The sequence below is a fragment of the Musa acuminata genome, chromosome BXJ2-8, assembly GCF_036884655.1.
Source record: "Musa acuminata AAA Group cultivar baxijiao chromosome BXJ2-8, Cavendish_Baxijiao_AAA, whole genome shotgun sequence".
NCBI lineage: Eukaryota > Viridiplantae > Streptophyta > Magnoliopsida > Zingiberales > Musaceae > Musa > Musa acuminata.
Window position 1 is genome coordinate 44624079 of NC_088345.1, and position 21981 is coordinate 44646059.

A 21981-nucleotide genomic window follows, 5' to 3' on the forward strand; every position below is an offset into this window, starting at 1 on the left:
CTAAAATTTGCTTTTAATCTCAATTAAGCCCAATTAAAATCACCGATAGGCAGGATTTTTTTTTTTTTACTGAAAATTCAAATTTAATAAATGTGATATATTTTCATGTACAGAGATCATATGTATCGATGGATTATAAGAACAAAAAGAAAATTGTCTGTTAGTTGTTAACATCCAAAATTATATGATAATACAAAGCCAAGAGAGTTGTTGGAGTCTTATAACCAAGTGGACTGCTAGTATTCATCAAATGCAAACGCCATCCCCTCAGACAATGAATTCTTCACATATGCTCTCAATACATCATGTGATAATGTGAAATAGTAAATCCAGCATTAGTGAAATCGAACTGTGATGGTCATTGCAACCAAGCATAAACAATGAGTAAACAATAGATACATCAATAGCTAACACCAAGCAAACAACTACATCATCTTGCACCAACAAATAGTCACAAGATCAAATTCTACACATGAATGAACTACAAGTTGGAAGGATGAAGTTGCCCCCGAACTGTTTCAATGGACATTTAATTGAGCGATTCCATGGGCATCGATGGCATATGGCGTACTTCATTGCTTGATTAACACCACAATACAATGGATTTATCTGTGACAAATGAACAGTTTTGTGACCTAAAACTCACCCATAGCATACACTGATTCATGAGACGTAATCAGCATTTTTCTTGATGTGATTCTACTTTCAACAAAACATCTAGAAATAATGAAGTTCACATGAAATCACTAAGCCACATGAATCAACCAATTGAAGGAGTATGGGGCTCAGCAGCTTTAAGAATGCAAAAGGCAATAAAAATGGCACTGAATTTTTTAAACTAAAACATCACATTGCAGCGAAAAAGAGGACATATAGTGAACTTGTTGAGGGATGGGAAAAAGCACCGTATGCATCATAGAACTAGTCCAGTTTTATTCTGTCCAGTTCACTGATCATCTCCTCAAACTGCAAGATATTATCAAAGAAAACCAGACATAATTAGGGTGTAAGTCCTATTAAAATTAAAAATGTTACTGCAGCAAAAAAATAAACAAGGCAGGCAGCAACAACAGCACCAGTGGATAACAAACCTTTAAGACTTGGCGCAAAAAATAATCACTATAGCGCTTTATTGGTTTGGACTCCACGACATGAACGATGTCCTGTATTCAATTTACTAATTCTGAGAAATGTTTGAGAAAAATGGCTTGTCAAACTACACTCAAGCAAGTATTATTGGTATTCAATAAGAGAAGAATGGAAGACGAGAATGGACCACACAACTACAAGACCTCAAGTTTTATCTTGCTTTAATAGTATATATCCTGCATTTCCTCTTTCAATTTAAGAATCCACATATCCTGCTGTCTGTGGCATTGAAACTCCAGAACCACAGTTCTAATAAAAAGCTTCCAATCTTCATTCAAGAAAAACATGAAGACGATACCAACTATTAACAGGAAAGGTTAGGTTGCCCACCGATCCACAACTTACCTCACTAATATAGTAGTCCAAATCTGCATTAGGAATGATCTTCCCATCCCTATCAACTGCATGCATCTTGTGTTTGTATGTCATCAAGATGGTTCTGTCAAAAAAATTATTGCCAAGTCACGAAATTACTATGGATGAAAGTCAATTAACTCAGATTGGCTATAAAAAGCTTGAATCAAAACCATTCCAGAGCTTGCAGCAATGATAAGCATATGCATAACTGAGTCTATAGGTATAATAGCTTTTCTTTGAATAAAATTTACCAGATTGCAACACAAACATCAATGTACGGACCTCAAAGTGGGTTCATCCACCTCCATATATGCAGCAAGTTTCCCAATTGATATGGTGGAGTACAACTTCAAGAAACTGCGGACACCAGACAGCAACTGCTGTTGCTTCACTTCATAAAGAAACAATTTCAACTGAAGTCTGTAAGCATCCTGATTTCAGGGTTCAGAAAATTAATTATGATGTTCAATAGAATACTCAATAATAGATTGTTATGTTGAGCTAATTCTAGATAAGCATACACATGCTGGTAACTGACGCAGTATACCACAGAAACAAGGATGGAATCAAAAATCCAAAAATATAGCACAATTTTGGAATTTAAAGTTGCATTTATATGAAAAAATAGGTTAAAATAGACTTACTAAATTTTTAAAATCAGAAGGCCAACTTGGTTGGATTACTTGACAACCAAGTAAGACTTACTATTGCCAAAAAGTAAGACGAATAGTAAAGGTGATGTCCACCTGACGACATATCAATAGTTGCAGCATTTCTACAAATGAAACGACAAAACAAAACCACCAACCAACATAGGAAGTGAAATGAAAGAATTTACCTGGTTGTAATTCGTAAGAGGTTCCTCCAAAACTGGAGCCGATGGAGTAATGAATTTGGGGCAGGCATATGTGAAAAGTTCATCATATACAGCATATGCTTCATCATCATACCTCAGCATCTTTGTCATCTTCTCATTGTACTTATCCCTCAACTGTGAATTCACATTCTCTTCAACAAGATTGATTTGCGGGCACAAAGAAAGGCAAATAGCCAATAAGGCATACATCTGTTCATTTTTCTTCAGTATCTGATCATATTGTGGCGATTTCTGATGATACTGCTTGAATTTAAGAATATACAGTAGGATCTTATTGAACTCACGAATTGCTTCAGCATACCTATCAACAAGACAGTAAAAGGTGAGCAATCTACTGGGTTGTATTGGTAGACCATCATGCTGATACCAAAAAACAAGCAGGCATGGAAGACACAAGGTAACACAACAACAACAACAACAATAACATCAATAAGCCAAAATGTCCAATTATTTTGAGATCAGCTACATGGATCTTTTCCCTTCATTAAGCTCTATGATACAATATCTCTAGTTAAAATAAGAGCATTCTAGCCTCTAGATAAGCTAACAAGGTCAACAAGAAAGTAAAGAAAATCAACAACATTCATCCAAAAACCTATCAAAGAGAATAATGCTTTGCAATGTGGGAACATTAACACTTAGCCAGTTGGCACTAAAATTCTTAAAAATATGAGAAGGACAGAACAAACAACAAATAAGCATATATTTTACAAACAAGCCAAACATGCAGTTTGGTGTCCCCAGTCCTATTAGTTCAAACCAAAAACTTGCCTGGAATTCATAGAGAAACACATTAAGCCAGAGCTGCTATGCTCAGAACAAGCTTATATCTTGAGTAGTGTTCTTCAGCTCAAGAATCATTTAAATGAAATGCACAATGATCCTTCTTCCTTCAAAAATGCCAGCAGGCATTATCTATATCGATGAACTAGCCACTTCCTTACAGCAATTATATTTCAGAGTGTTGATGATGCAATGATGATGTAGGACATTTTTCTAATATTTGCAAACACTAGGAAAAAAATATGGTATTTGACAAACTGACCTCACAGAACAAAAAATGAGAGTCTATCTGCACAGTAAGTCCCTAACTTTAACAATTATATGGAACTATGTTTCATGGCTCAAAAGACCAAAGCAGCTTTAACCTCAAACAAACCAGTGAAACATCTGTACTCAATGCACTTAACATTTAGATAAGACAGTTAAAGTGATCCAACAGACTCTGAAATTAATTTTCTTGAAACTGAATCAGGCATGTGAAATATAAATCCTTGTAGAATTCTAACCATAATATGGTCCTTGCAAGGAAATTAAAACATCATTAGTTTTTTATAATCCATGGTATTTGTTGAGGCCCAACAGGAAAGAGGATCGAGATGGTGCATGCATACTTAAATGTGACCAAACAGTAGGCATACCATTGCAACTCACATCTGAGATGAGCAGCTAATGGGCCTTTGATCGAGGTCCTTGGGGTTCATACTGATATATTTTATCAATCTGAGAATCCATCAACCAAGAAAGTGAAATAACTCTTAAAATATAGAAGAATGTACTAATCCTTGATTTTGTAAATTTTTTCTCATTTTTCAAAAAATATTCCGGATTACAATACCAACAAGGTAATGTTCATGTCACATATAACATATACATATATGAATATTAAAAACAGCTTCGTAGCTGCTGACCACACTAATAGCTTAAGAAAATTAAATAATTGGCTAAAACCATAGTATGCAGTACCGAATGGTACCGCCCAGTACGGGCGGTATGTACCGATCCGATGGCATACCGGTACGCGGACCGCCCGGTACTGCTACAGTGCCACAGTATTATACTATAACAATGTTACAGTGCTACAGTAATGAAGAAAATATATAAAATTATTCGGTACACCAGGATATACTGCTCGGTATACCGGTACCGTATCGTACCAAGCCAACCTCGAAACATCGGTACGGTACGGTATTACATACCTTGGCTAAAACAACTAAAACAACACTATAATCAGGTGAGTGGAAAAGACATAGGAAAAAAGCCAAAAAGAAAAAGAAAATGAATATCAACAAGACTAAAGTTTGTTTTCTCAGAATGATGCAACAATGATATATGGTGGATATATGGTGGATATGTGACTCCCAATCACAACATTGTAAACACCTTGTTGACTAATGTCGATTGGAGCCAAACACTTTAACCCGGTATGATAATCTCCCAAAAGGCAATGGACCCTCAGCAGCCCAATCATGCTGTAATAACCTAACATTTTTAGGACATTGCTGGTTCCACCTTCATAATCATAACCATCAGTAGCAGTGAATTGTTCTAGGCCTTCTTTCTCCCTTTCCAAGATTTCAATGATAGCTGATTTCTCCACCAGAGCTTGCAAGTAATTAAGCACCCCATACACATTCCATGCCTATCAACAACAAGTATTACAACGGACTAGTGTTTAGAAGTGAGGCATCAGAAAAGAAAATTGTACAAAACAGAACCATGGCAATGCATATCAAACAAACAAAGATGCAACATGCACAAGACCTGGCAGATTGCAAACGTCTGTCATGGGGAGCACTACAGCAAGTGATGACTAAGGCATTAGACACTGAAAAGAATCAAAACAAAAAAAAAGTGGATAATGCACCAACAAATGTGTCAAATAGAACCACAGAAGTGCATATCGGAGAAAAGCACAGACACACCAGTCATGTACAATATTCTTAACACGCACAAGACCATGCAGATTGCAAATGTTTGTTACAGGGAGCACTACAGGTCTACAGCTAGTTATGACTAAGATCACTGGGAACTACAGAACATTAACTCCGTAAAAAGGAGAACCTAAATGACATCAGAACAAATAAATAAGCAAGGAGATGAATCAATAACTAATATCCTAATTTCTTTATACTTGTGCTGGGTCCATATATTTGTTACATCATTGTTGCTTGTAGTTTCTTTAATACTAATACCAGACCCATATCCAATGCGATTGTTTTTTTCCTACAAGTCTTATCTAATCATAAACTCGATTGAATGGGTTTTTAATTGAAGATATACCATTACCGAAAGAAAGAAATCTGCTTTCCCAGTATCAATTACGCTCAGCATCACCATAAGAAACACACGGAACTTACTATTGCACAACATCAAGATCGAAACTGTGTCGTGTGATAACAAACGGTAGAATGTAAACAACGCATCGACAAATAAAAAAGAAAAAAAAAGTTTCCCCGCAAAATTACCTGATCGTACTGCTGAAGCAGCTGCAGCTCCTCCTCTGTCTTGCTCTTGAGCTTGGCCCGATACTGGCAGTATGACTGGAACTGGTAGACGAACTCATCCACCATATCCCACAGCCACTGGTTGGGAAGCTGCATGTTGACGACCCCGTGGAGCACGACTCCGAAGAGGCTACAGTAGTTATCCCACGACTCCACCCGCTGCCGACCCGTGGGAGAGAGCCGAGCGTAGACGTGGCGGAACCACATCTCGCGGTATAGGAGACAGAAGACATGGTCGTTGTCGACGTAGGGGGCGATGGCCTCGACGGAGGGCCAGGGGTTGTCTCGGAACATACGGTCGCTGAGGCGCTGGAAGCTGCCCTCGTACATCTGGTGAATCTCGTACACGTTCTTCTCCCGGATGTGGCGGTAGAGGTGGACGACGAAGGTCTTCACCGAGTCCGGCACGAAGTTGGGGTCGTAGCTAAGATCCGTGGAGGCGCCTCCATGGCCGGCCGACGGCGGGCGCCCGTACCGGGACTCGAGGGAGCCGTCGTCGTAGTCGTACGAGCTCGCCATTCCCCCGATCCGATCGATCGATCGATTAGGGTTGCGCTTTGTTTCAGTTTCGCAGGGCCGATGGAGAACAGACGCTCGTGTTATCGTTTCGAATAGGATCGAGCAGGCTTATCAAGACCGTTGATTTTGGATGTTTTATGATTGATATAGCATCGACGGTGATGTACTGAGTTGGGTAAGAGAACCGTGAGATCTCGCATCGGAAGGCCAGAAATCGAGCGTGTTGCAAATCGGATCCGAACCCGTTAAGAGTCACAGTGTACGTATCCCTTCACCTTTCCATATCTTCGCAAGCCTCAATGAAGGGAAATGGTTGGATTTGGCTAGGGCTGCTGCAAAACTACATCGACGGACGTATTCGATAATAACACTTCCGATACTTAATGTCAGAAACAATAAGTATATTCGAAGATAATACCTACATTCCAAAGTCATAAAGATTGCAGCTATAAATATTAGAAAACAAAGTAAATGATGGAGAAGAAAGAAAGAACAGTGGAATGAATAATTTTGGACACACCAACTTTCCTACGAGAGAGGATTCATGCATCAGAGGCGACCTTTCCAAAAGTGCCTTCGTGATTCGTTCATTCCATCTTTGTTTACGAATGTGCATCATCTGCCTATTTTGATTCGAAGACACGACACTCGTAGAATTAATTTAGTTTCCGATCCTGAAGGCCGAGCCGATCCCGGAGACGGGCCCACGGCTTTGTAGCCATCCATGCCGTCAAATCCTACGTAAAATCACATCCTACGGCCATGATCGATCGAGATCCGATTCACGCTCCCCATTCTGGCTGTGGCCCCGCCACTTATTACTGCGTTACGGTGGAACCACACTCCCGTTCACTCCCTCTCGGTGTACTAACTCGTGTAAACTACGTGTCATATATTTATCCCATGAATGATTGCCACGTAGCGTGTAATTATTTTAGTTAATTTCGTCGGGGTAATAATTACTTCATCCCGATGTTCCTGCATACGGTGTCGGCGGTGGGCGTCCACAAGCGCGCGCTCTTTGGCGTTCGAGTCCTCTCGTCGATCGCCTTCTTCCTTCCTCTTCTCGAGATCGATTTCGATCGGCGGAAATCCCACGGGTGAAGTCGAAGAGACGCACGTTCTCGATCCCTCGGGCTCGATCTGATGGCGGCCGTTCGAGTGACGATGGACGTTGGGAGCGACGCGGTGGCGGTCATCACCATCCGCAACCCTCCGGTTAATGCTTTGGCTCTTCCGAGTAAATCCCCATCATTTTCATGTTTCTCGTCGTTTCGTGGACTGAGCTTCATTGTTGATTTAGTTGTTTTTCCAAATATTTGGGATCTTATCGTCCATTTTGATCTCCATTTGAGGGCTTATTAGTTACGTTTGGTGATTAGAGGATTGCCAATAATATTGGTTAGATTCTTGTAGTCGTTGCTGGATTGAAGGAGAAGTATGCGGAGGCAATGAGTAGGAGTGACGTCAAAGCAATTGTCTTAACCGGTGAGCTTCTGATGCTACGTTTGTGCCTTGTTTTCTGATGTTATTTTACGTGGCAAATGCAGACTTAATATATTTGATAATTCATCATATATGTTTTTTGAAAGGATTATGATTGTTTTTTACCAGTTACCAAGAGAATTACATAAATTGACTATCTTGTTGGCTTCTGAAACTTATTATCTGGATGACCTACCAACTTCGAGATTGGCGAGGTGAATTGCCCCTCGATAAACGTATTATACTTCTTATTCTAGATTATTGGTATGCAGATCTTGAGAAGGTCTGGGTAACTGTTGGCAAATTTCTGAGACCGGATGTTTCATGAATGGACTAATATGCTTTCTGTTCCAGGTTTCACCTTGTAATGGCTTCTGATCTCAGTATTCAGTGGTGGTTTTACTCATCTGTGCTTGGTCACGGGGACAGATTTGCATGGTGATGGTGATTTTAATGGCTAATGAGCATCTTTAGCTTTTGGAAAATTTGCATTGTTCTGGATCTCACATAGGTTTTCCGATTAATTTCTAAGTGGTTGCTAGAAAATGCAAGCTGGGATGTGTTTTAAGAACTCTGAAATTGGAACACTGCATAATGCTTATTGTATGTTTTCACATCAGGAATTGTTTCTGTTAGTCGACTGCAAAATTAGTAAAGAAAATTCATGAATGGTCATCACAAGTGGAAGGAATGGTTTGTTATTTGAATGGTCGAGTGGTTGTTTCATAGGTTTTGAAAGGAAGAGAAATAAGAACTTGATGGGTTTCAGACGTAAGAAATGCTATTATCATTGTAGCGGTAAATTTTATTGATTGCCAAGCAGCAAGGTTTAAGTTGGAATTATCTGATGTGTATGACGTTTGACATTCCATGGTGCCATATTGGTGCATTTACATGCATTATTTAGTTCTTAAAAGATGCCATATATTGGTGCATTTAAATTATATTTCTCTTATATGTGGATCTGATGCCATCCCCAATTTCTTTTCTGACAGGGGAGGGTGGCAAGTTTTGTGGTGGTTTGGACATCAATATTTTTGCTGCTGTTCAGAAAACAGGCATGGTCCTCAAAGGATGCAAAATTGTTAAATTTGCTTGTTTGATAGTCTATCATATAAGATTTGCAATTTTTTAATTAGTGCAACTGTTACTTGCAGGTGATCTGTCACTGCTACCAGATACATCTGTTGAACTTGTGGTCAATGTTATTGAAGGTTTGTCGCCACTATGAGTTACAACAACTTATCTGTTTTAAATATTATGTATACTCTTGCTGGAAAAAAGAGTACTTGGCAGTCCGATTGGACATTTTCCTGCATCTGATATGTATTCTTTCTTTCAAGGGCTTAAATTTGCAAACTTTATTGGTTATGCAGATGCTCCAAAGCCTTCTGTTGCAGCCATCCAAGGGCTTGCACTAGGTGGTGGTCTGGAGCTAGCGATGGTTCGTGCTCTTTATACCTGTTGCACTTCAGCTGTCTTTCTTTATAATTACATCTTCACAGAACCTCCATCAAGCACTTCTAAAACTATTCAGGGTTGCCATGCACGAGTTTCTACTCCCGAAGCTCAGCTTGCATTGCCAGAATTGGCTCTTGGTGTGGTTCCTGGAATGGGAGGTGATGACCAACTCATGTGATTCTAAGAATATTCTAAACTATTCATATTTTCTAGAGGTTTCTTTGTATATTCTAATTGTCTTGTCTCACTGGGACCTTATTATCTGAAAGGCACACAACGTCTTCCAAGGCTCATGGGATTGCCAAAAGCTATAGAAATGTTGCTGGTTAGTTTATTCTTTCCAATATCAGTACAGCCTGACTAATCTATGTTGCAAGTTAATCTTGATTTTGTTTTGTTTATAATATCGCTTCCTTATATGTCCAAAAGAATGCCACTAGGAATACTTACAGTGTTAATATTGGTTTTTATGCATTAAAATCATGTCTTTTAAAGCATGCTGACAAGTTTTAATATGGTATGTCCTAAACTGTGCTGAGTGGTATTGCAATCCTTGCTTTATAGTCCACTTTGTCAACATGTCAGCCACTTTTATGTTCTCTTGAACCCCCTTCACAAACAAAACCATGTGGCTTAACTATATTTGGTCTGTATTTGTACGTGTTTGTTGCTTTGTTGTAACAAACATTATTTTGTTCATTATGACATTATATTTGATCTTTTGAATGTAATACCTTTTATGTTGGTCTAGATTATAGTTAATTAAGTGACAATTACTAAATATTAAGCTAGCATTCATAATTGACAGTTTTTTTTACTTTTCTGACACTTCAATGCAGCTATCAAAAACAATTATTGCCAAGGAAGGGAAAGAATACGGTCTTGTTGATGCTATTGCTTCACCTGAGGATTTGCTGAAAACATCACGATTGTGGGCTTTGGAAATTGCAGGGCAGCATAAACCATGGATCATTTCACTTCATCGGACTGATAGACTTGGTTCTCTTTCTGAAGCTTTTGAAACACTGAAGGCTGGTAGGCAACAGGCTAAGAGGATAGCACCTAATGTGCCACAGCACCAGGCATGCCTTGATGCAATTGAGGAAGGTATAAATTTTGGAGGATATGCTGGTCTTCTGAAGGTATGTGTTTCTTTCTAGTTTTTGATGAAAAAACGTATTGAAGTTGTCAAGACTTACATAGAGTCCCATGCAAGAAGCCTGTACCAGCACTTGCTTTTCTGCTATATTATGCCATCACTAAATCTCACAAAGTTGATTAAGGGCTTGTTTGTAATACTTATCCCATGGATTTAAGTACAGAAACTTAAGAATGGTGCAGAATCATTTTTTATAATTTTGTTATCGTTTTCTTCAAAAGTACATTTGCCTTGCTTCTTATCTTATAGGGCATATAAATTGTTTGGTCCAAAAGGTACTCCCAAAAATTCAGAATTATTTTCAGTGATATATGATCATATTGGATACATGATCCTCCAAGAGTCCTTCCCTTCATCCCTGGGTGGACCATGGATAGGGTTCCCTTTGTTTTTTTGATACACTAAAATTTTGATCATAAAAGCCAAAATACCTTAGTTGGTCCTTTACTTGCTAGGGAATGCTCACTTCCACATGTTATGAACAAGTTGTCCATGGTTTACTTGTGGAATATTTTACAACAGTATCATATTATTTGAAAAATATTATGTTTGTATAAAGAAACAAGTAAAAGGTAAATTCTCTCGAAATTTTTGACTTCCAACGTGCAATTTAATGTGGAAGAAGAAATTGTAACCATATTATGCAGTTGATGGGCATAAATTTTGTCCTGCTTATTCCGTAGTAATAATGATCTCAAGTCAGAGGCATGTTATATTTTCATAGTTGATGAAATTCTGGCATTCTCAGAGTAAGTTAATATTCAGGCCAATGTTTTATATTAACTATCAGTTAATTTAGTTAAAGAGACTTTGTACTAACATGAAAAACTCCAGAAAGTTATGATGTCACTAAAACTCAATTTTCCTTATTTTAAAAGGAAAAATGCTTTTACAAACTTCCATAGGATAGTCAACCATTGATATCATTCTTTGCCAATTTGTTTTAGGTGCTCAATTTCTGCTTGTAGCATTGTGCTCTAAAGTTGATGTCCTAATTTCAGGAAGCAAAGGTTTCTAAGGAATTAATTTGCTCGAGTACTACAAAGGGGCTTATTCATGTCTTTTTTGCTCAACGTGCAACATCAAAGGTAATTATACTTCATGTTTTGAATTTTATTGTCTCTTGTTTAATATTACTTCTTCTGAATTGTTGGTATATCGTCTATTTGTAGATGAAATATGTTTCTCACCTTCCTTTTTCATTAAAGATTTGATATTCCAAAGACAAATGTGAACTGAATATGGAACTGCCGATGCTTTTGTTGCTGCTAAATAAAATTTGCACACGGAATGAGGTGGCATGAGCCGAAACAAAGACATATACCTGCCTTTTGATGGGGTTTTACTTTCCAAAACAACTGATTTTGTGTCGTCTCACTATTGCTTTTCCATATCTAGCATGCCTTTTGTGGCTCTTCCTAAGAAGGTTGAAGCCGCCTTCTATCATACTTTCTGAAAAAGCCTTAGCCTTCATTCTGAGGTCATTAATTTTTCATCGAAGATGCAGATAGAACCAAGTAGAAGTTTAACACCATGGTATTTAGCTAGTTAGAGAGCCACCATCTTTTGTCAGATCAGATAAACAATGTTTGTTTTGTACTATTGAATATATATCTTTCTCGTTTCTGAATGCCTTCTTAGAATTTGAACTGCAAGAATTTGGCTTGAGCAAGTCCCTAAAAGACCCTGAGGACTTCTTAGGCCTTAGAATGGAGCATGGTGTTTTGAGAAGAAAGATGAACTGTGACATGGCTAAAGCTTTCTTATTGAAATATATATATTTCATCAAAAGTAGGGTGGGCATACTTGTAGCCTCAAACCATAGCTTTGATGACCAAATTCGTGTTTGTATACCATTTATCTGATATTTATGTAGTTATCTTAACATACAGAAGATTTTGTGGAGTCATCAGTTTTCACCAAAATGCATATCCACTTGACCGGAATCTTAGCACTATCATCTTTAAATCCTCCAAGAGCCGGTTTCTTGTTGTACTCCAAAGTTTGTACTAACAAACAGACCTTCTGATTCCTGGAAATTGGCCTGGTTTTTATTGCTTTGCCTACAATATTTTTTTACTTGTCTTCCAGCTAGCCTTTGTGATACTTTTGAAGTTTTTAGATATATCTCTTTTGTCCTTATGCTTCTTTGCACTCTCTGCTGCCTTTTGAAGTCCAAATTTTAGTGTCTAGATGAATCAATATCTAATCTGATTTATCTTCTTGTTAGAAAATTCAGTAGTGTCACATAGGATGTCTTTTTGACACACTCGAATAAAATGAGAAAGAGAGAGGAGCGGGGTGTTGCAGAATAGTTACTCAATGGATAAGCAGTTCTGAATTTTTGACATAGTGTGAGCAATGTGCAGCAAGAATCATTGATGTCATTTTGCATCTTATTTTTCTGTGATTTGGATAGTCAACTCTAAACGGGAAGACATATTCATGAAACCACGTAAGATATTATTTTTAAAGAAAAATTCTTAGTTTCCCTCTACTTTTTGATACTGAATTTTTACTTACTGCAAGTAGACTTTACTTGAGTTAGTAACTCATTTGAGTTCTATGAATTTCTTTTATGCATAATCTTTATTTGCATGGACCAGGGACAGATATTGGATATTCCTGTGTGCCTCCAAAGGTCTAGACTCTAGTCCTTTAATTTTCTTGTGAAAACATCCACTTTGTATAGGTACCAAACTGCAGCAACTTAAAATGAATTCTATTATTGTTATTAAGCCCAATCCTCAATTTCACGGTGTCTCCAAGTGTCAGATTCTTTGACTTTCTGGTGAAATATCAGCTTTTTCCTATACATGCCCAGTTCAGCAACTTAAATGAAGTCTATGAATGTTAATAAGCCAAATCTTTGGCTGCAAGGGTTAGGGATATGTTTCAGATGTTCGCATCCAAGCCTTGGATCCTTTCTTTTAGTTTACAATATGGACGTAAATCTGTGGTGTACCAGAAGTGATATTATATTATACTAATATGATTAGGTTAAGAAACTTCAGAATGCAGATAATTTTGTTTCATTTTCTTACATGACTCGGATTTTCCATAAGCAAAGAATCTGGATGTGTTTCAAACTTAAACCTTAATTTTCTAGATATGATTAATTTTCTATCATTTAACTGTCTTTGGCAGGTACCTAATGTTACTGATGTTGGGATCAGACCAAGGAAAATAAAAAGAGTCGCCGTAATTGGTGGAGGCTTAATGGGTTCTGGAATAGCTACTGCCTTGATCTTAAACAATACACCTGTTATCCTCAAGGAAATTGATTCAAATTTACTGCAGAAAGGACTGAAAATGATAGAAGGTAAGTTCATAGTGATTAACCTCACTTCAAGTCCAGATTTCTTTTTCTTGTTTCTTTTTCCCTTCAGATGCTGGGAAAACCATTAATATCGCATAATTGCTGCAGATATAATTTTACTCGAGGATCATTTATTCATCATATTTTATTATATGATGTATACATTAATTTCATGATTCTAAGGAAATTGTGCTTACATTAATTGTGACAGCTAACCTTCAAAGCCTTGTGAAGAAAGGGTCGTTTACTATTGAAAAGATGAACAAGGCACTGCCACTTCTAACAGGTGTTTTGGATTACTCAGAGTTCAAGAATGTCGATATGGTTATCGAGGTTACTCTTCCAACTCCAAAATTTGTTTTTGGGCTAGAATATTGTAATCAAGTTGAAATTTTATTTTGAAAATTTGAAGCTTATGATATACTATGGTGAGAAGAATATGTCCTTTACCATTTGAAATCAGTAAATGATTATCTGGAAGGTATCATATAATTGGATGGAATTTGGCCATAGATTTAATAAAGTTTGCCTGTTTTTGGCTAGATTTAGTGCAACCACATAACAAAATTTGGAAAAGAAAGTCAGGCTCAGTTTGTGGGATGTTTTTGGAACTTCTATTCAAGATCTGTCATCACCAGTTTAGATCATGGTGTCAGCTTTTGCCCAATAGATAGAAATGCAAAATTTAACAAATATAAGTACACCCCAGAGTTCTTCTGCTCAAGTTTCAACCTATAGATTCTTTCCACCTACTCATTTACATGCAATAATGCTAAGTATCTGTTAAAACTTGAAGGTGACTCTTCTGTCTAGTGCTTGGTGTCCTCAATAAGTATCTAGTGCTTGCCTATCCTTATCCCCACTTGGCATCCTTTCAAATTTCTCCTCACTCTGTTATCTCATTTCCATAACGTTTTCCTGCACTGCTTTCTTCCTCATGGTTGCATCTTTTGTATTTCCTAACAATTAAATGACATCATTCTCTTTTGATAGCTACATCAAAGAGGAAATTACTACTGCTTAACTAATTTGGATCATCCATCTAGAGGGCTATTCACTATGTCTGAAAAAAATTCACACTGAAAAAACTAAGGTTTTTAATTTCGAATAATACTGCCCGGTACGGGCGGTACGTACCTGTCCGATAGCATACCAGTATGCGGACTGCCCGCTACCGAGCGGAATGCTCAATATTGCCCTATATCGGACGATACAAGGGTATATCGGACGGTAACGATCGAAATTTTAATCATTACAGGCCGACACAGCTTGATAACGATCAATTTTGACCATTACCGATCTGTAACAGTGGTCCAACGATCAAAATGACCATTGGAGCCCTTTCTCATGGGTTTTAAAACTCATTTTCTTCTCTATTTCACTCTCACACTATCTTAAACTACCTTAAACTTATTTTTTTCTCATATTTACACTCTCATAAACTTTACAAAGCAACGATTTGTGAATTGACAATTCAAATAATTTTTTTGTAGATATTTCAATATTTACAGAAGAACAATCCATAACAGACCGAAATATGAACCTTGCACAATGTTATTTCTCAAAATCCGAAAAAGATATATGATACTATTTTTACCTAGTTTACATTGGTTTTGCTAAACTTATATTATTACTATATCTGTTTCTAACTTAAAAATCCTATCCTAACTTTTTTTTTTATTTTTAGATGTTTTCGGAGGATTTTACGTCTAAAGTAGATGTACCGCTTAGTATATAGTACCGTACCATATCGAGCGAAGCTCGAAACTTCGGTATGGTATGAAATTTCAATCATTGAAAAAAACAATATTTTTATGTTTGATAACCATTTAAGTCCTTGTCAAAACGTGTAGGAAAGTTGCTTGAATTGCAGTCAGACATAGATTGACATGGATCATAATTTAATTCATCAAATTTCAATTGTTTCAAGTATAAAAAGTTAGGGTCGAAAGTGTAAATTTACTATATCAGAATCATATGGATTATGTCATGCTAGATCTAAGTACATTATGTATGGATTAGTCAAATTAATCCCCAAAAATTTAAGATCTAGCGGTTAAAATGACATAAGACTGGAAGATAGAAGTTTGGGTGGTGATTGCTCCTAGCATTGCTGCGAAGTTCGTTGGTGGTGTTGCAGTCTTGCTTTTGATGATTGCAGGGTGGTCTGTAAAGATAGAATTGGACCTCTTTACTCTGGTTTTCTTTCATCTTTGCAGGTCATGGCCTGGTCTGCTACTCAGTGAGGAGAGCAGGTGGACAGGCTTCAAAAATGCTTGCTTTCCTCCTTTTCCAAGACCTTCGGATGGTTAATTTATTCCAGAAATGGATGAATTGGTTGATTCTGTCTGACTTCACCCTACATCGCTATGATTGCAAGGGATTGCATAATTCTGATCTGGGATGAGCCATTTTGGGCCTAGATCAGCCAATTTTTTAAACCATGCTACCTTGATACCACCTAAGTTTGAAGATTTTAGTATTCTCTTTCAAGACAATGCTTTTCAGCCATCATGGCCAAACAAACTCTTTTGGATATGGTTATTGTTGTTGCTACTTGCTAGTATCTTCTAACGTTATATAATCTAGTACTAGTGAGCAATTATGGATTCTTTCATTGTTGCAATTTGCTGACTGCATCTTGAAGGCCTTTATCATTTTTTCTTTTCTTAAGACTAACAAATTTCCTCTTTTTGTAGGCCGTTGTTGAAAAGGTTTCACTTAAACAGTCAATATTTGCTGAAATTGAAAAAGCTTGTCCTCCACATTGCATTTTTGCAACCAACACATCCACCATTGATCTCCATATTGTTGGTGAGAAGACTCATTCCCAAGATCGAATTATTGGGTCACATTTTTTCAGGTCTGTGACAATTTTCCTGCTTTAGCATGTAGATGAAAGAGAGGAAGGTTGAAAACAACATTATTAAAAGAAAAGCAAAAACCTTGAGTAAAAGCATGAAGGTGGAAAAGAAACACCTTTTTGAAGAATAATTTAGTAATTTACATCAAATATTTTACATTTTTTCATTGTGTTGGATAATAATTCTACCCTGTATTTTCGAAGTGTGCTGTACAGATCTATGTCTTTTACTAGGTTTTCAAGTTTCTATTTGCTAGATCTGCACTATCTCACTTATGCCAAGTTGGGAAAGGGTCTCATCTTCTTTTGGCTTCGATAAAAATTGAACTTTCAAAGGTGTAATCTTGCATTAACTATTCTACATTTCCTTGTTATGTGTTGAAATATAACTTTACTGTTGGAATTGTTTAGTAGATTAATTTTTAATATATGTCCGTGGCTATTATTTAAATGCCAAGTTGTGCTGGTTTACGAGATTTTCACTAGCTCTGTTAGGCCAAGTTGGGAAATTACCACGTAATCTTTTGGCCTGGATAAAGAATGGGAACAGGTTCTGGATGCCTTTAGTCGAAAACAGCTGTGGACTGAAGTTCATAATGCAACGCCAAGGCCCAAATTGTGCATCAATTTTTCTTATGGGTTCCCACATAGATATGCAAGATTCTTTATACTTCACCATGAACCGATTTTCAGTTTTGGAGATTTCAAACTGACCTGTTTGTCACAACCTTGCCCAATTCTAATGAAGTTGGTCTAGGATTAATCTGGACCACCTCACATCCTCATGCCTGAGCTTCAAGTTGTGTCACTGACAAAGCTCGTATTGTATTTCAAGCTTTGGGGAGTCTGTGTTCAGCCTGAATTGGATCATTACATCTGTCTACTGGTTAGTTGCATGTTATAAAACATCAATAAGATGAAAGGCTGGCCTGGATGATTGCACATGTACAAGCTATTTGCATATTATAGTGCCCCATTTGGAGTGCAAAAATTATTGTCAAAAGATATCATATGCAAAATAAATTACACAAAGTGCTGTATTATTTGTACTTACATATATATATGGTTATATTTATTCCTCATGAGTGCCAGACTGCATCAAACACAAATTCATGATCATGTTCTGTCGTTTCCATAAAACACACATAGTGATTCTTGGATTTTATTTTTCATTGGAAAATCTGATTGTGTTTTTATTGTGGTATTGCACAGTCCTGCACATGTGATGCCTCTGTTGGAAATCGTTCGGACAGACAAGACATCTCCACAAGTGATCCTTGATCTCATGACTGTGGGGAAGACCATTAAAAAAGTTCCTGTTGTGGTGGGTAACTGCACAGGCTTTGCAGTAAACCGTACATTCTTCCCTTATACCCAAGCAGCACAATTCTTGGTTAATCTAGGTGTGGATTTGTTTAGAATTGACAGAGTAGTCAGCAGTTTTGGCATGCCAATGGGCCCTTTTCAGTAAGTTATTAATGCATCTAATTCTTTTATTTCATCTTTAGCTTGAGCATAAACAATGACTAACAAGAATACATTAATTTTACTGTTTTACCCTATTTTAAAACAATAAAACTGTACGTGTTAAAAAAACCATATTTTTAAACAGTAGTTGCAACTCGCAAGGGAACTATACTTTCTTTTCTACGAGACTATTCCTTTATTATACATTTAGTTCATGCCAAGACACAAGTATTATCCTTTTCGAAATAGCATAGTGAAATTTAACTATGTGTGTGTGTGTGTGTGTGTGTGTGTGTGTGTATGTATGTATGTATGTATGTTTGTATGTATGTATAAGATGCATATTTGTATTTAACTATTTATGCATGCAAGCAGGCCTACATGTATTATATAAAGATGTTGCATATAATTATGTATAACTTATCTATGTTATATATATTGAATATATATTAATCCTTCTGGTTTCTGTCATGCTTAAATATTTTGGAGAGTTACATAATGTTCATAAATTAGACCTATACAGGATAGCAATTTGCCTTTGTAAAATAATATAATCAGTTATTATTCCAGTGTTACATCTTTTTGCCATCTTGAACTGTTCAATTTGTCAAATGAACAGACTTCAAGACGTGAGTGGATATGAGGTGGCTTTGGCAGTGAAGGACTTTTTCGCTTCTTCCTTTAGGGGTCGGACATTGGAGTCTGAACTGGTAGGATTGATGGTAAAACATGGACGAAATGGTACGAGTCTATCTTATTGTTTTTTTATGTTTTTCTTTCCTGTATTCTCCCAATTGTTCTTCATATTCTCCTTGTTGTGGTATGTCAATGGGCTCTTTATTGACAGGGAAAAATAATGGCAAGGGGTATTATATATATGAAAAGGGACAGAAGCCAAAGCCTGATTCCAGTGTGCAACCTATCATAGAGGAATGTAGAAGGCGTGCCAATGTTATGCCTGGCGGAAAGGTAGTCACTTGCCCAGCCTCATCTATATAGTAAAGCGTGTATGTGTATTAATACTTTTTATATGTGTATACCATGAGAGTGCACACATTGACATACAGATCTTTAAAATTTTAGGGGGAAAATCATGTAATTTTAAGTTTTTGTCACATCGGATTCAGATTTCAACATTTAGAGCAAATCTTTTTTATGTACTCGTATACCATATTTACATAAAATTCATGGTGTTTTAAATAGGATTAAGTAGGAAGATAATTAAAAGAGCATATATTTTGGTGTTTTTATAAAATAGTTATTTTGCAGTTTTAGTATATTCTTTTGTTTTGTTTATGCTATTAGGTCTTTCACCTATTGTTTCAGAAATTGGTGACAGAAAGCCTCATGTACGGGACATCTTTTGGCCTTGTACGATCAATTGGCTAGGTTGCTAGGCCTCACTGGTATCTGGCAGAACTCTGTGAACAGCCATTCGCATGCAAAGGTCTGGTACATGGTCCACAGATGCTTTATTCTCTGACCAATAATTTGAAAATAAAATTAACGGTATTGAATGCATAACCATGGTTATGTTAGAAGGCTATGCGATCAGATTTGTTTTCCAATGGGATCCAAGTCAGATGATATCCTTGATTACTAATGTTCTTTACTGCTGTGACCTCTCTACAGTTAGTTGCACTAAGAGATGCATCGGATGGTATGGCAGTTCCAATCTGATACATCCAAGTACAGTTATTAGGAATTGATCAGAATGGACAAGAAACAAAGCACACCACAGAGAGGTGTCTGATGGAAAAGAAGATTAAACTAACTGAAAAAGTGGAAATATAAATAAATGGGGAGAGTCCAAGATGTTGTCATGTGTTTCATGTGTGCCTAAGAATATATGGTATTAAATAAAGTTGAGATGGAGGTAGGGGGCAGAAGTGGATAAAATCTGCAGTTCATATATGATCTTTTTAATTTGATGGATGTGGAATTGGTGGCAATGGAAGAAAGGGCATTTTCAGAAGAAAATGTAACAGATCCAAGTGACAGACTCACTTTTCTCTTTATGGTAGATTGATGTATTGGTATTTATGTGGCTGTATATTCCTGTGTATCATTTCCTTCATGTGACTGTGTAACTTAAATATTTTAATTGATGATACAAGATAAATATCTTTTTTTTTCTGTAGCCTGTTACTCTCAGTGACCAAGAAGTTCTGGAGATGATATTCTTTCCAGTAGTGAATGAGGCATGCAGGGTCCTGGCTGAAGGGGTTGTGATTCAAGCATCAGATCTTGATGTTGCATCTGTTCTTGGAATGAGTTTTCCCAACTACAGGTGAGTACCTTTGAATATAGATTACATTCTCCAAGCATGCTTCCATATATATCCGTCCGTATGATCATGAACCAGTATCCCATGGTAGGATTGTGTTGCTCCACCGGAGCTATTGCAATTTTATCCTATGTTAGTAGGGCTGAAAAATATGCTCTCATCTACTAATTACCAATGGTGGCACATATGGCAACCACTTTTGTGACCTTTTTCATGTTTCCTCACAAAGAAAAACAGAGGACCAGAACCAAAAACAATGCTAGATGTTACCGGAGCTTACATGTCCCACTATTCCTTTGTTAGCTGTTATTTTTTAGGGTTAAATTAATGTTCCTATTAACTTAATGTTTGATGGTGCCTGAAGATTTTCCTTTGCGCACACTGGCTGAAGACTTGTGTGTTTAATCTGTGATTGTGCGCCCTGACAATTTGGTTTTATCTGAAGGGGTGGTATCGTATGCTGGGCTGACAGTGTCGGGTCTAGTAGCATATATGAAAAGCTCAACAAATGGACAGAGTTGTATGGAAACTTCTTCAAACCGTCACCATACTTGGAAGAAAGAGCCATGAAAGGCCTGCCATTGGTAAGAAACTTCTCAATACCCGCTAACTTACATATGTTCCTGCTTCCTGAAGTAGCCATGATTACTCAGTGTCCTTGTACAATTTGCATTCACATGTAGTTTATTTGAAGTAGGAAAAGAAAATGGGGCACGAACTTGGCATTGCTTCAAGCACCAGCCTTGGCATTGCACATGTTTCTTATTTTCCCCATTGTCATCAGTCAAGTTTTTCTTCTGCAAAAGCTTTTGCCAAGCCATCTTAAGTTGCATGATCCTAAAACCATTTTTGTAGAACAATGTCATATTATGCATAATGGCTTCCGGCTATACATAGCTTTGCTCAATAAAACACAACAAACGAAACGAATATCTTACATGTTTTTGTCCATTAAGAATTGATTTTCCATTTTTCCCTTTGCGTTTGTCGTGAAACTAAATCGAGTTCATGAGGCATCTCGAGAAACATCTCCCCTTCAATGGGCAGCAAATGTATAGAGTACCCGGTGATCTTTTGAATTGACATTGTTGGAAGAAAGGGAATCCACCGCATGGTTTATTAAAACAGTTGCTTAGACAGCACTTGCTGATGTTGAACAAACCATTCATCTTATCATCACTCTGCTTAGGTCAAACAGACTGGACTGCTTGTTTACCAAATGTAATTTGCTCTGCACCTTTAATCACTCTGAAATCATTATCCTTTTTTGTACAGAGCATGCTGCATGTCGCGGAATCTCAGCAAATGAGGGCTCGGATGTAACTCCGCGAAGACCATTGAGGTTGGTGAGTGCCACTGCAATTTCGTTAGCTGCAGCTCTAATAAACATAACGAGTACCTGATGATAGTTTAGGGATTTTTTTGGTTACCCAAACTACCAAGAATGATGCAGTAGGACTTCGCCATATTTATATCATCATCCCCTTTTCACAACCTTTGTGATGTTGTTTTTTTTTTCTTCTTTCCTTTGGAAAGAAACATGCAACTTCTGTGTATTCAAAAACTTGGCAGGAAGATCTATTTTGAGACATTCAAGTTGGTTAATATATTGTTGTACAAAGTGATAGATCTTAGGCTTGAGTCCACATGTGAGCGTCGTATACGTCATTTAATGTAAAAAAAAATAGTAACTCCATGAGCCTTAAGACCGGCAGACAAAAAAGTCAAAGTAGGGGTTTAATGTTAGTCAC

At 37.1% G+C, this 21981-nt stretch overlaps 2 protein-coding genes across 4 annotated transcripts; one reads left to right on the forward strand and one right to left on the reverse strand.

Annotated features, from left to right (window-relative positions):
* Positions 1-374: 374 nt before the first annotated feature.
* On the reverse strand, positions 375-6274 carry LOC135619607 (uncharacterized). Its single transcript, XM_065121775.1, has 8 exons — positions 5632-6274; positions 4502-4805; positions 4101-4120; positions 2345-2695; positions 1789-1937; positions 1495-1588; positions 1092-1163; positions 375-966 (listed from the first exon to the last, which is right to left on the reverse strand). The coding sequence occupies exons 1-8, from the start codon at positions 6187-6189 to the stop codon at positions 922-924; spliced, it is 1593 nt and encodes a 530-aa protein (XP_064977847.1). The 5' UTR covers positions 6190-6274; the 3' UTR covers positions 375-921.
* A 919-nt stretch (positions 6275-7193) lies between these two features.
* On the forward strand, positions 7194-21834 carry LOC135584452 (peroxisomal fatty acid beta-oxidation multifunctional protein-like). Of its 3 annotated transcripts, none has more exons than XM_009415539.3 (18): positions 7194-7429; positions 7606-7677; positions 8670-8732; positions 8832-8888; positions 9051-9118; positions 9212-9293; positions 9405-9460; positions 9975-10277; positions 11296-11382; positions 13442-13616; positions 13825-13946; positions 16313-16476; positions 17689-17943; positions 18563-18684; positions 18791-18912; positions 20085-20233; positions 20676-20814; positions 21506-21833. In XM_009415539.3, exons 1-18 carry the CDS (start codon positions 7336-7338, stop codon positions 21551-21553), a joined length of 2178 nt encoding a protein of 725 aa, XP_009413814.2. In that variant the 5' UTR covers positions 7194-7335; the 3' UTR covers positions 21554-21833. The 3 variants fall into 3 exon arrangements, 2 of the variants coding, with proteins under 2 accessions (XP_009413814.2, XP_064977848.1); XM_065121776.1 differs by having other exon boundaries at positions 7274-7407; positions 21506-21834; XR_010489418.1 differs by lacking the exons at positions 20676-20814; positions 21506-21833 and adding an exon at positions 19270-19390 and having other exon boundaries at positions 20085-20220.
* Positions 21835-21981: the final 147 nt, after the last annotated feature.